Genomic DNA, 12,922 nt, shown 5'->3' with positions numbered 1-12,922 from the left:
ATTTTGATAGTCGACGTAATCGTGACTAGTCGACTAATCGTGGCAGCCCTAGTTGCCACAAAGTTAGTAAGGCTGCTCTCAAACATATCACCCTCTCATTCAGATACGATCACTGTAGTTTCAGCAGTGGAGGTCTTTTATATACAGTCTGTGGCTCTTACAATATACGTGTGACATTAAAGTTTATGTTGGGTCAGTATGCCCGTCTCACATTTATCTTCTCCTCTTTCTCAGTGGATGAAGGAGATGTGGCGCTCTGACGGCTGCTACGCCAACTACGGCGTGGATGGATCCACCTGCTCCTTCTTCATCTACCTCAGCGAGGTAAATCCTTCTTTTTTGTGTTAATAAATGTAGATAAAAAAGACTGATTGTATTACATCGTCATGATTACTTTTCATGTGGTACAAAATCAACACGGCAAAAGCAGCACTGGTGTATGAGCGCCTGACCAGCATCTTAACAAGCTGGTTACTGTTTACCATTTATATACAGGCTTTGTGTTTATTGATGGCAGATACACCATTGGACCTCAGATACGCCACTGTTCTCTGTATGCTGCTAAGTGTCCGTCTCTGTGTGTCTGCATGTTTTCTCATTAGTTGGCTTTTATATATATCTGTCTCCTTTACTGGTTTCTTTTAATCTGCCTACCTTCAGATGTAAAAAGCAGAAATGAGTAGAAATCACCTTCATCCTCATATTATTTTATAAATGTTTGTCCACCGAGCAGAACAGTTTTAAATAAATACGCTGCTAAACATGGTGTAATTGTTTTAACTGGTTTCTTGTGTTAATTTTGGTCAGTTTTAAAGTTGAAGTAGATGCATATGAGCTGCATACTGTAATCATAATTGTTTCATTTCCTCATCGCCCAAGAGATTGTTACCTGGGTAAATAAAAAGAGTTTTCCTTTAAATGCAGTGCTTTTCTACCAACTATATAAAATGATAAATTAGTTACTCAGGTTCACGTATTTTTTTAAAGACAGGAAAATATTTCCAGCCTTCTGTTTTTATTATTGGACTGTACCAGCATGGCTTGGCATGATTGACAGATCAAAATAATCCTTATTTAGTTTACATTGGCTCATGGCACAACCCCCCCAGTTCTTCCCATCTGAAACGGCACTAAAAATGATTTTTCAACCTCAGTAAACATGAAGCAATCATTTTTTTGTAAAATGTAACTGAAATATATAAAATCAAAGGCTTATTTGTTCAAGTACCTAATCATTAAGGAAAATGTGCTTGTTATAAACTGAATGTAAACCAATCAAGTAAGTTTTATTTTATATTGTGCTGGTATAACAAAATTAACTGAAATTAAAATAGAATTTATATTTGAAATGCTAGTTAAATTAGCATTCTGGGCAGATTTATTTTATTTATTTATTGATTTTATTTTATTTTGTGGGCGTGGCAAGCAACTGCAGAGCTACAGAGCTGAAAGTAAAGAAAGTTGCCTGAAACAGAGTCTCTAAAACACTCTGAGCGTTTGGCTCACTGGGGCTCCTTGTAGATGAGCCAGCTTCATTATTTACAGCCTGAAATGAAATATCTAATGTGGTTACTGACAAATAAAGCAAAACAAAAAATTTGTTTTCATTTGTTTCATGTTTGCTACATTCAGCATTTTTGTGCAACAAGTATTCCTTACTGTAGCAAGTGCTTGTGTCTTATTTGAATATTATAATATGTATTTAGGGGTGGGCGATATAAACGATATACGATAGAAATGATATAAATTTGGCCAACGATAGAGATTTTGACTATACCGCTCTATCGCGATAGCGCATGTTGATGATGTCATCAAGCTGCGCCTGTTTTGGTCAAAGCATCGCAGCAGCTAAAACCATTATCATCTGCAAATTATGGCGGGCGACAGTCATAGCAAAGAGATGAAGCACTTTTGAAATATGGGGAAAGCCAAAAACTTCGCTTCCTCCACTTCCGTAACATTGATTCATTAATGTTGAATTCTCTCGCAGCTGTTCTATTCCCATGTTGTTGCACTATATTAATAACCAAGCTCGTATTGTTGATGAATAATCTCAGTTGTTCTCCTGACTGAAGTTTGGCCCGTGTATAGCATCCTGCTATGCGATTGCATTTGTCCCTGACCACCAGAATCCCTCACGTTCACTTTTATCGAGTGGAAAAAAAGTTGGCGTTCATCCTCCAGCTTCACTGTGCTAATGTTATGCTAACATAGCTGTGTCGCTAGCAATCACGTAGCACAACATTATATACCAGGTAGTCCAACTTCAGTAACCCTACAAACGTTTCCAGCATTTATGTTGGAAGTGGTAGCAGAGCTGTACGTTTTAATTAGTTTCAAAAGTCTCAGTCAGAAGATGGTATGAAATGTTTAGGTGTAAACTAGCGAGCTAACTCCCTGCTAACTTCTAACTCCGTTAAATTTAATAAATTCTGTTTTCATGGATGTTAAACTTAATTGTTACACCCGATAAAGCAGCAACGCTGATGATTTTATTAAAGATGAAAGAATTTAGACCGTTTTTAACTCTTAGTGTTCGTTTGACTTTGGGACCTGAAGCAGACGGCGTTTTGGACCCAGATTACTCCGCGAAGCTCCTCACTACGGCAGCCGTAATGCTCTGACAATCCATCAAGCAGTGCGGCTTACCAAAGTTGTACTAAAACATTTTTTAACAGATTTCTGCACGCAGAAATCAGTTCGAAGTCAGTAAGTAAAATCAGAATTCATACATAAGGCACACTCTCGATTTTTGAGAAAATTAAAGGATTTTAAGTGTGCCTTATAGTGTGGAAAATACGTTATACAGAAGAAAAGAATATATCACGATATATATCGTTACCACACGTGCTTCAAATTATATCGCGATATGAATCTTAGGCCATATCGCCCAGCCCTATATGTATTATTACTATTATTGTATATATGTCTCAAAAAGTCATAAAAATCACAATGATGTAGAGGTCTCAAAGCTCATGTATCAAATAGGATTTGCTTGGCATTGCATAAAATAAGGAAACGCATAACAGGTTCCCTTAAAAGCAGAGGAACGTTGTGATGAAACATTCTTGTTTTTTGCATATATTCGAAAAATGAAGAGTCTTACATTCTTTTCAGAAACCTGCAGTTGCTTGATCTATTTTCCCGCTGCTTGCATGGTCTCTTTCTGCGGTATATTTTTGGTTTGTGCTTTGGGTTTGTTCTCTTTGGATTCAATAAGTACGATAAGAGCTGCAAAAAACCTCAGACAACCAGTAAAAAATGGATACTGCATACCCAGAGTGGCCTGACAACATTCCTGCAAACTGAGAGTGATCACAAAAGAATGAAGTGCTAAAAATAAGTAGAGGTAAAAGGGGGATTTCATTTTTCATGAGAGCAAATTAGTGTGTTGAGGAGGACGGTGAGGGAGAACGAGGAGATGATTCAGTGGGGAGGGGGGTGATGTGGTAATGTGCGAGGCACTCCTTCAAGGGATGAGTTTGCAGCATATGAAAAGAGATTCAGAATGACTTCACTTCAGTCCCGGCAAATAGGGGGAAAAAGCCACGGTGGAGGGATTATTCATTATTGACGAGTTCCTTCAAGGGACACTTTCAGACCTTCAATTTTTTGCATGATTTATCTTTGCCCCAAACACGGACATGTACTCGTTTTGTAGCGACAGAGCTAATCTTTTCCTTAATTCTAATTAAAGTCTGCCCCCCCCAAAAAAAAAACCCCTAAAAAACCCCCAGCTTTGCTTCACATTAAACTTCCGCTCTGATTCCTCATTTCAAAGATCTTCCGCAGATCACAGCAGCTGATTACGTTTGATCAGCGAGCCTTTCGTTTCTCTTGGACGAGTTTTCCTTAAATTTGTCTCATCACCTAATTCTAAAGTTGGAAATTGAGCTTCAACTAGAGAGCTCTTCCATGTTTGTTTTGTTTTGAGGTGTTATATTTTTGGGAAAAGTAGGATTTCAGATTCAGAGAGGTCAGCAGCCTCTTATGAATTTTGTATATGAGCTGAAAGCGGTCGACTGGTAAAGAAGGCAGAAAGCTGGCTTGGTCGGTATGGGAATAGAAGCGAGATGGACATTAGTGGAATCCATTAGGTTTGAGAGAAACCTCGTCTTTCTATTCATGGAAGCAGGAAGCAAACAGAAATATTTGTCAGAATTTATAAAGACTCTCTGCTAAGCTAACATCCTTCACTCTTCACCTCTAGTGTTACAGTTCTTCTTAGCTAAGAGGAAAAAAAAAATTCAAGCTCAGATCATACACCCTTTACCATGTATAATTCATACGTGTCAAGCGCTGCATTAACCTTGCAAAGGGGCAGCGCATCCGGATGGATGTCAGCGGGAGAAGGTCAGGGTTTAGCTAATGGTGGTGTGTTGCTGATTGACAGTAAACACTCGCAACTTGTACAGAGCCAAATTTTGCCAAGACAAGCAAAATGCATAATTAAACTTCAAAGGAGCTTGCAAAGAAAAGCGTCTGGACTTCTTTAAGTTGCTTGAAGACGTTTCACCTCTCATCCGAGAAGCTTCTTCAGTTCTAAGGTCAAATGGTGGAGAGTCCCAGATATAAACCTAGTGGGAGTGACCCCCCACAGAGGGACAAAAGGACCCCCTGATGATCCTCTAATCGCCTGAGCCAAGGTGGGAAACTGGGCGTGGGTCCCAATCAGCCAGAGTTTCGGGTGTGTTCATTGTGAACCTGGCCCACCCTTATCATGCGAATTCCTGAGGTCAGATGGCCCAGGATGTGAGTGGGCGTTAAGGCGTCTGGGAAGGGATCTCTCCACCATTTGACCTTAGAACTGAAGAAGCTTCTCGGATGAGAGGTGAAACGTCTTCAAGCAACTTAAAGAAGTCCAGACGCTTTTCTTTGCAAGCTCCTTTGACTACGATGACCTGGATGACTGAGAACCTTCACAGACACAATTAAACTTCACTTCTCCATAAACATCTGTATGTACAAACGGATGAAGAGGAAGGAACTGCACAAGCAATTGCTGAGAAAGAAGAAGTGATTTAAATCAGGCGTACGAACAGGATGGAATATGGAGACTGCAGTCAGAGTGGCAGTTGTTCAGCATCAGGCAAATCCTCAGCTGTGTGGCTGTGTCCCACCTTCACCTACCTACAGACCCGTGTGTTGCTCTAGCGTTAACAGTTGGGTACTTTTCCCTCGTCTATGGAGGGCAGAGACACAGCACGAAAACCAGTCCTCTTCCCCAAACAGCCACAGGGACAACTCCTTGATATGTTGATATATGTTGTGTTTGTATGAAAGTAAATTTACAAAGCTGGAGGAGTTAAAAAGGAGATTGAAGTGGGCCAAAACAACAAACAAATCAATGGTCCATAAGGGTCATATGGGACGCACACGCACCCAAAAAAACAGTCATCCAACAAGTCGTAAATCTACATGATTAAAACACAATTCTAAATTTTAGAATCTTTTCTCATAAGCTTGTGAATTTGTTCTTGGAAAACAGGGATTTTCCTTTTTAAGTTTAAGATTTTTTTCCTTATAAAGTCTTGTTTTTTGTCCTCACAAGTTTGGCCATTAGTCTTTTACATTTATGGGGTTTTTCTTGCTTTTTTTCCCCCCTTAATTCATTATTTTTATTAATATTTTTAAACCTTCAATGGCCCTCATATATTATCAAGTACCAAACCAAAAAACTAGAACATATCTCCCTAGCTAAAATAAACAGGAAGACATCATTAAAAGTAAACAGCGGCTCACGAACACAGCGTACAGCAAGATGTGGCTGTTTTGGATGAAGAAGACCAAATCCCTGCCCTGAGGTGTTAACATATATATGTCATCAAACAGGAGCCACTCATCTGCGAGCTAGAATTTACCACCCAGATCACACCAGCGTACCTGCATATGAAGCAGTTGTATCTGCTTCATATGTTCAGACAGTTGTTGGCGTAAACACAGAAGCCACACCCACCTGCTGTTTAACCCTTTGTTTATTGAAGGACATGCTGTTTGAATGGGTGTGAATGCACTCTGAACCTTGTGAGACGTGTGGTTTCTAACAGAAAGTCAGACAAAATAATAGTTTCTTGCATTTTTCATTTTCTTTTTGGTCCAGTGCTTTTCTTCTTGTTGTTAGTTTGTTTCATGTATGAAATAAATAATTGGTGGGGACGAGGGGGAAGCTTGCTTAAATGGTTGAAGTAAAGTTTAGCACTGGTGTATAATCTGTGAAAATCCAGATGAAAGCAGTAAGTGACACAGGCAGACGGAGAATTAAGGAAAACTACTTTTGTAATGGCAGGAATGGCCATAGCTTAAATGTACAGTGGAATTTTTTTTCCCTGAAGAAGTTGAGCTTGAAGGCCAAAGCTTCTACCTCTAAAAATGGAGGAACAGTAGCACAACCGTCGTGTCGAGAATGTAAAGCAGTAATGATGCTGGAAACATACAGCCAATCCATTAAATGCTTTCTAAGTAAGAGGAGTATTTTAAATTGTCTTGAGTTGCTGTCTAATGCAAAGAGCTGAAGAAAAGTGTTATATAATCACATATATATGAACTTGAGAGGATTCCTGCAGTTGCTTCTTGGCATTTAGTAGGCCAAGTTTAGCAACAGTGAACAGCAGCAGGGTCCATTTACATCTCTAGTAAAGTGAAGAGTTGTGCTAATGTACTCAAAGTTTGTATATTGACATTTCTGTGTGTGTGTGTGTGTGTGTGTGTGTGTGTGTGTGTGTGTGTGTGTGTGTGTGTGTGTCACGGTTCCGGTGGATGTCTGATAAAAGGTTAAAAAAAACAAAGCTGTAAACTGAACAGGTGTTTTGGGCTTCTTCCGTAGGTGGAGAACTGGTGTCCTCGTCTGCCCTGGCGAGCCAAGACCCTGAATGAAGAAATGGACCAGAGAGGCCAGGTGAGAGAAAAACAGCACACATCTCCTGTTAACTGTAAACTGAAAACACAATGGACCGTTGAACTACTTCAGCTGCCCTTCGAGATGAACCTTTCAGAGGCTCTCACATCACGAGCTACTGCTCAGACAGGAGAGATAATAGTCTCCCCTCGCTACTAACCCCTCGTGTTGTTATAAAAATAGGCTTGTGTGAGAGTAACCAGTTGCAGTTGCTCACTATTAAAAAAAATCTACTTGGTCGGCCTATATCTATTAGGCACCGTTATGCCGGGGTTGTTCGGGTGTCGCATTACAACACAGATGCCATAGCTGTGGTCCATTTAACTGAATGGATTTCATGGATACTTGTATGCGTGATGGCAAGTTTTATCATTAGGATTAATTTTCCTTACATGTTTAGACCTACTCCATTATGCTTCATTTATAGGATATTTCATATTAAGAAATAAGGGGTTTCTGTATGCAGGTAGAGCAGGTCATCGGTTAAACAGAACGTTGGCAGTTTGATCGCTGGCTGCTCCAGCATGGTTGCCGAAGTACTCTCAGGCAAGTTACTGAACCAATACTGATGATCTGTTCCTTTTAGCTGACCTCATTTTGTCAGATAGGCTCTATTGAAATGAATGGCTAGTAAAATTAAGCACACATGTGGTCAAATGTATAAGTGTGATACATATGCAAAAAACAGGAAATCGGGAAGCAGGCAAATGCTTTTTTTCTCTTCAGCACTGTATATCAGTTGCTTAGCGTTAGCCGCAGAGCAGACAGTAATATACATTAAAATACTAAGAACTGGTAGTCAGGTGAAAGCAAGTCTCATAACAATAAAAACTGTCCACCAATAGCTAACATTTTAAAATGTTTGCTTTTCAAGCTGCCTTTACAACCAATCAAAGTAAAATCGAGCCAGCGAATGAGCAAACGGGCTGAGCTGAACTGTAAACATACCTCGATAGCTTATGATAGCTTATGCTATCGAGGTATGTTTAGCCTCTAGAAGACGAAAGCCGGAGTGATGGAACCATGGGTCAAATCTGAAATAATGATCTTGCATCTGTGCCAATGCGGTAGCTCAGTCAAATCCCACTTACAGAGCTTGCTTGCTGGCTTGTACAAAGTCTACTGTATCTTCCCCCTCCCCCTGCCTTTTCCTCTGCTTTGGGTGAATCGATATTAAGCGCTCTTCATCCCCCTCTCTGGAAGCATCAACAGCACTGACCCATCAGTAGCGGGGACATGCCATTTGACAGGCTTTGGAGTTTTTAATTCATGCACAGATTTTAATAGCTTCAATCCGTGCAAGCGATTTCCTGTCGTGATGAGGAATGCTAATGCCTCGCTACAACCTTGTTTCAGCCACCTTAGCAGCTAGTAATGGCACTGTGGTTTCTCCTTAGCACTCTATCTTTCTCCCACTAGTGCCGCCTCACTCACAGCTTCACTTCTTTTCCTAAAAATTATAGTCAGGTTTGTTTATATCGCACCTAATTATAACAACAGTCGCCTGAAGGCACTTTATACTGGAAGGGAAAGACCCTTCAGCGTTCTGGAGAAAACCAGCACTTGGCGACAGTGGGAAGGAAAAACTGGCTTCTAACAGGAAGAAACTTCCTGCAGATCCAGGCTCAGGGAGGGGCAGCCATCTGCTGTAACTGGTTGAGGGTTAAGAGGGAAAAGGGAAAGAAAGACAAGAGCGGAGGGAGATGTGACAAAGCACATTACTCTGCTCAGCGTCATATTCAGATGAGACGGGGTGATATTTGAATGTGTTTACACTATTTCCCTTTCCGTGGCCGTCTGTGACGTCACGTTTATTTCCATCCTTCAGCTTGACTAGCAGTTAGTCAGCAGTCTCACAACAGAGGCAAGATTACTAACATGCAGATAGACGTTTCACAGCATGAGCCGCTTTGCTTCACAACCTTTTTATTAAACATTTAGTTGATGACGATGTCCCGTCTCTTGAAATCTGTGCCCCCAGAAAAAAAGTAGCAGTGATCCTTCTTTGTGCTTTGTATGTCTCTTCTGTGGGAATCATCAAACCCTGCACAGCTAAGCCTTCTTCCTCTTCTCCCTTTAGACATTTGTTTGTAACAGGGAGCACTTGGCGCTCCAAATGTTTCAGCACCTGATGTTCCCGTAACCATAACTACAGTATAGTGCTTTCTCAATTCACTATATGTACTTATAACTCACTGTATAAGATTTTTGTTTCTTTTTAAAAAAAAAAAAAAAATAGGACAAATAGGGCACATTAAAGCCCAGATTCACCAGTCATTCATCCACCCCCCTATTCCGCAGACCAGCTCCGCCTTTCTGTCTCCATCCGTTTAATCCATCTGCTGATCCAAGGAGATACAATGCGAGACTCAGTCACTTTGGATAAACCTTTTAATCGTAGCTACACAGTGCTGGGGTTGAGCTGGGGATCTTGTATTAGTGGAGCTCACTCCAAGAAAACAAGCCTTTGGCAACTTGGAAGGCAATATTGCAAATTCTGAATTACATTAGATAAAATTTTAAAGATTGCTTTGGGATTTTCTTGCAGCAGGAGAACCAAGCAGCCATGAAGAAACACAAGTGAAGCAGATAACAAAGTGAACATAATCACTGTCTTGATGAGAGATTTTAAAGAAGTTGATATTCATGTTTTCTGTGGACCAACACGCGCACGTTATCAGATTACAGTCGCTGTACTTGTGTCCACGTTTCCACACAGGCGGAGATCCGGACCAGTTTCGAGGAGCTTTACCGGATGATGTCACAACGGGAGGAGTTCCGCTGGATGATGCTGAGAATCAAACGGATGGCCGAGCCGTGGGTCAGCGCCATCCGCTCGCTGGCTGCAAAGCAGAACCTGGGCAAGCGGCGGAAGAAGAAGGTGGGCATGACAGATGATGATGTAGTTTGCCGGAGCTTTTGTCCACTCAGGTTTTGTTTTCAGGGACGAAAAGAAGCTGTTTGTTTTTTGTGCTACAGTTGTTTTGTAAAGAGTAACTGCAGGCTCCGACATAAATGTGTCACTTCCTCTCTGCCAGGAAAGGCCCTCTAGACAGCGTTCAGAGTAATGGATGAAAAGCTTTTGTGAGCTCAGTGTCCTGTTTGTGTATTATATGTAGAAGATGGAGGCACAATACCAAAGTATGCAGTGAAACTCCCAAGTTTAGTCAGCTAAAAGGGAAGACTGGTGCTTTTCAGAAAAATATTCTAGCTGAATAAGTGAAATGTTAATATTTATCTACCTAAAAGTCAGCAGGATGCAGCTTTTTTTTTTAGCTTTCAACCAGCCAGTTGAAATGAATGCACCACCTTTATGTATACCAATACCGATATACACCCAAACACACTTTGACACACTTGTAGACCGCCTCACTTCTGCTCAGAGAAGAGCTGATGCTGGGAAAGGACTGACACAGATATTCCATTGTGTCCCAAGCTAGAAGCTGCTCCCAGCTCTGAATAACTGCACACTTCCCTTGGCCCTTCTGAATAATTCACATCGTGCTCCCTTGATACCGTGGTGCTGAAGTGAGGCAGCGTCCCCTTCATGTGAAACTCAAGAGTACAAGAAACAAGAAATCTCACGATCTTACCCGGCCGTTGCTTTTTTCCACCCACTTTGTTGAATCTGTTCAGTCTCTAATGAGACAAAGAACAGTTTCTCGTGATAATTTCAGCTTCTGATTTGTTCAGGAATTCATGCTGTCAGCAGTGAAATGTGTGTTGGTCACTTCAAACAAAGCCTTCTATTACTTTCAGCTCCCACTGTGGAACACTATGTTCCCGCTCGGCAGCTGAAAACCATCCTGTGTGTTCATGTTTTACTTAAGTTGTGTGCGTTTTCTCAGCATGTGACACTGCTCACCTGTCAGCATAGGAAAAACTAGAACTGCTTTTACAGCAAAACCTCTTATTATAATGAGCACTGTAAACATTTTGCACTCTTAATAATCTAACCAGTTATTTTAGATAGGAAACCAGTAACATGTCTTTTATTTGTCCACTCTTCTTGTGGGCTACGCTTGTGGGCTACGGTGGCTCAAAACAGTCAAAACAAGAAAGAAAGAAATGGCTCAGTCACTGCTGTCTAGGGCTGGGCCATATTATACCGTTCACGGTAATACCGGTATAATGTTAGGCAACGATAGGAAAATGAAATATCGCGATAGAATATGAGTAACACGCGCATGCGCAGTGCCTTTGTTTTCATACGCACATGGCCAATTGTTGAGTGAAACAGATGAACCAGAATTGGTTTGTAAAAATGGTGCAACTTCAGTGATGTGGAACTGGTTTGGTGTTTGTCCGTCAGATACACGACAAAGCACATTTTTTTGCAGAACATGCAAGCGGCCGTCGTTATTGTCGTATTTGTCGGACTAAGATGCTCTTAAATCTGGGAGTAATCTGGGTCCTAAACTCCGTATGCTTCTGGTCAAACGAACACTGCAGCATCACTGAGAGTTAAAAACTTCTTTCATCTTTAATAAAACGATCAGCATTGCTGCTTTACCAGGTGTAACTATGAAGTTTAACTTCCAGGCATCCATGAAAACAAAATTTATTACATTTAACGGAGTTAGAAGTTAGCAGGAAACTAGCGGAAGTTAGCTCGTTAGTTTCGCTAGTTACCTAAGCATGATATTGCATGTTCTGACTGAGAGATTTCTGAAAAAATTCAAACATACAGCTCTGCTATCACTTCCAACATAAATGAAGACAGGAAACTAAACAGCAGTGACGTTTGTAGGGTTACTGAAGTTGGGCTAGCTGGTATATAATGATGTGCTACGTGATCGCTAGCGACACAGCTATGTTAGCATAACATAAACAGTGAAGCTGGTGGACGAACACTAACACTTTTCCACTTATAAAAGTTAACGTTAAGGTTCCTGATAGTTAGAGACAAATGCAATCGCATGGCAGGATGCTGTAAACGGACCAAACTTCAGTCAGGAGAACAACTGAGATAATCCATCCACAATACAAGGTTAGTCATTAATATACTGCAACAACATGGGAATAGAGCAGCTGCCAGAGAATTCAACATTAATGAATCAATGGTACAGAAGTGGAGGAAGCAAGAAGAATGAGTTTAATAAAGTTTGATTTATCTGACTGCTTTGTTTCGCTTAATGTGCCTTATAATCCCGTGCACCTTATGGTCCGAAAAATACGTACTGCACACTGCAGTTTAATGTTGCAAAGCACCTCTTTTTAACTTCAGTGGATATTATACATGGTTATGCTCAGGATATGTCAGCCCATTTCTACTGGAAATGTCTTTTGGTTAAACTTTCAGCAAGGAATTTGCATTTGCACTGTTACATTTTTATAAAGCTTTAATGTACATAAAAACCAGCTTCTTGTTTAAGTGAAAATAAATGGAAGGTTGTCTTTTTACGCTAGTAATGTTGTGGAGTTGTATTTTGTCTCGCATCAATTATATCGTCAGTTATATCGTTATCGCAAATTTTCAAATATATATCGTGATAAGTATTTTTGGCCATATCGCCCTGCTCTACTGCTGTCTTTCATAAACTTTATGATCGCCCTTTTATTCCACATTCACAAACATTAAAAAGTATTCTCATCTTCTAAATGAAAAGCTGCGCTACATTAGTTCCTGCACTTACTTTTTATTTTCCTATTTTCTCCTCCGTCAGATCCTGGTCCATCTTGGTCTGCTGACCAAGGAGTCAGGCTTCAAGATTGCAGAAAATGCTTTCAGTGGGGGCCCACTGGGGGAGCTGGTCCAGTGGAGTGACCTCATAACCACATTGTACCTGCTGGGCCACAACATTCGCATCTCTGCTTCCCTCAATGAGCTCAAAGAGTAAGATTATTATTATTATTAAACTGTCTATTTAAGGTGGACTGATGTTAAGAACACTCGTGTGGAGGATGATCGTTCATAAATAATTGAGTAAAAGGCAGCTATATGGGTATAATTCTCTGTATAGTCAAACCAACACCTTTAACATTAGTATTAATCTTATTTACAAAGTGTAAACTTATTTAAAACTC

The 12,922-nt window shown here is 40.6% G+C and overlaps 1 protein-coding gene across 2 annotated transcripts in view; it reads left to right on the top strand.

Annotated features, from left to right (window-relative positions):
- Positions 1-12,922, top strand: part of mgat5 (alpha-1,6-mannosylglycoprotein 6-beta-N-acetylglucosaminyltransferase) — a 109,764-nt gene that overhangs the window by 51,288 nt on the left and 45,554 nt on the right. For both annotated transcript variants that reach the window (XM_085264927.1, XM_085264926.1), the window contains exons 5-8: positions 235-324; positions 6,824-6,895; positions 9,615-9,776; positions 12,562-12,731. In XM_085264927.1, the coding sequence (XP_085121053.1) occupies positions 235-324; positions 6,824-6,895; positions 9,615-9,776; positions 12,562-12,731 (494 nt within the window). The remainder of the gene's footprint in view (positions 1-234; positions 325-6,823; positions 6,896-9,614; positions 9,777-12,561; positions 12,732-12,922) is intronic.

Source organism: Mchenga conophoros, linkage group LG23 (genome assembly GCF_057382185.1).
Source record: "Mchenga conophoros isolate Kocher_MC1m ecotype Shallow Benthic linkage group LG23, M_conophoros_male_GT1.1, whole genome shotgun sequence".
Classification (NCBI taxonomy): Eukaryota; Metazoa; Chordata; class Actinopteri; order Cichliformes; family Cichlidae; genus Mchenga; species Mchenga conophoros.
This window is presented reverse-complemented; position numbering and strand designations above follow the sequence as displayed.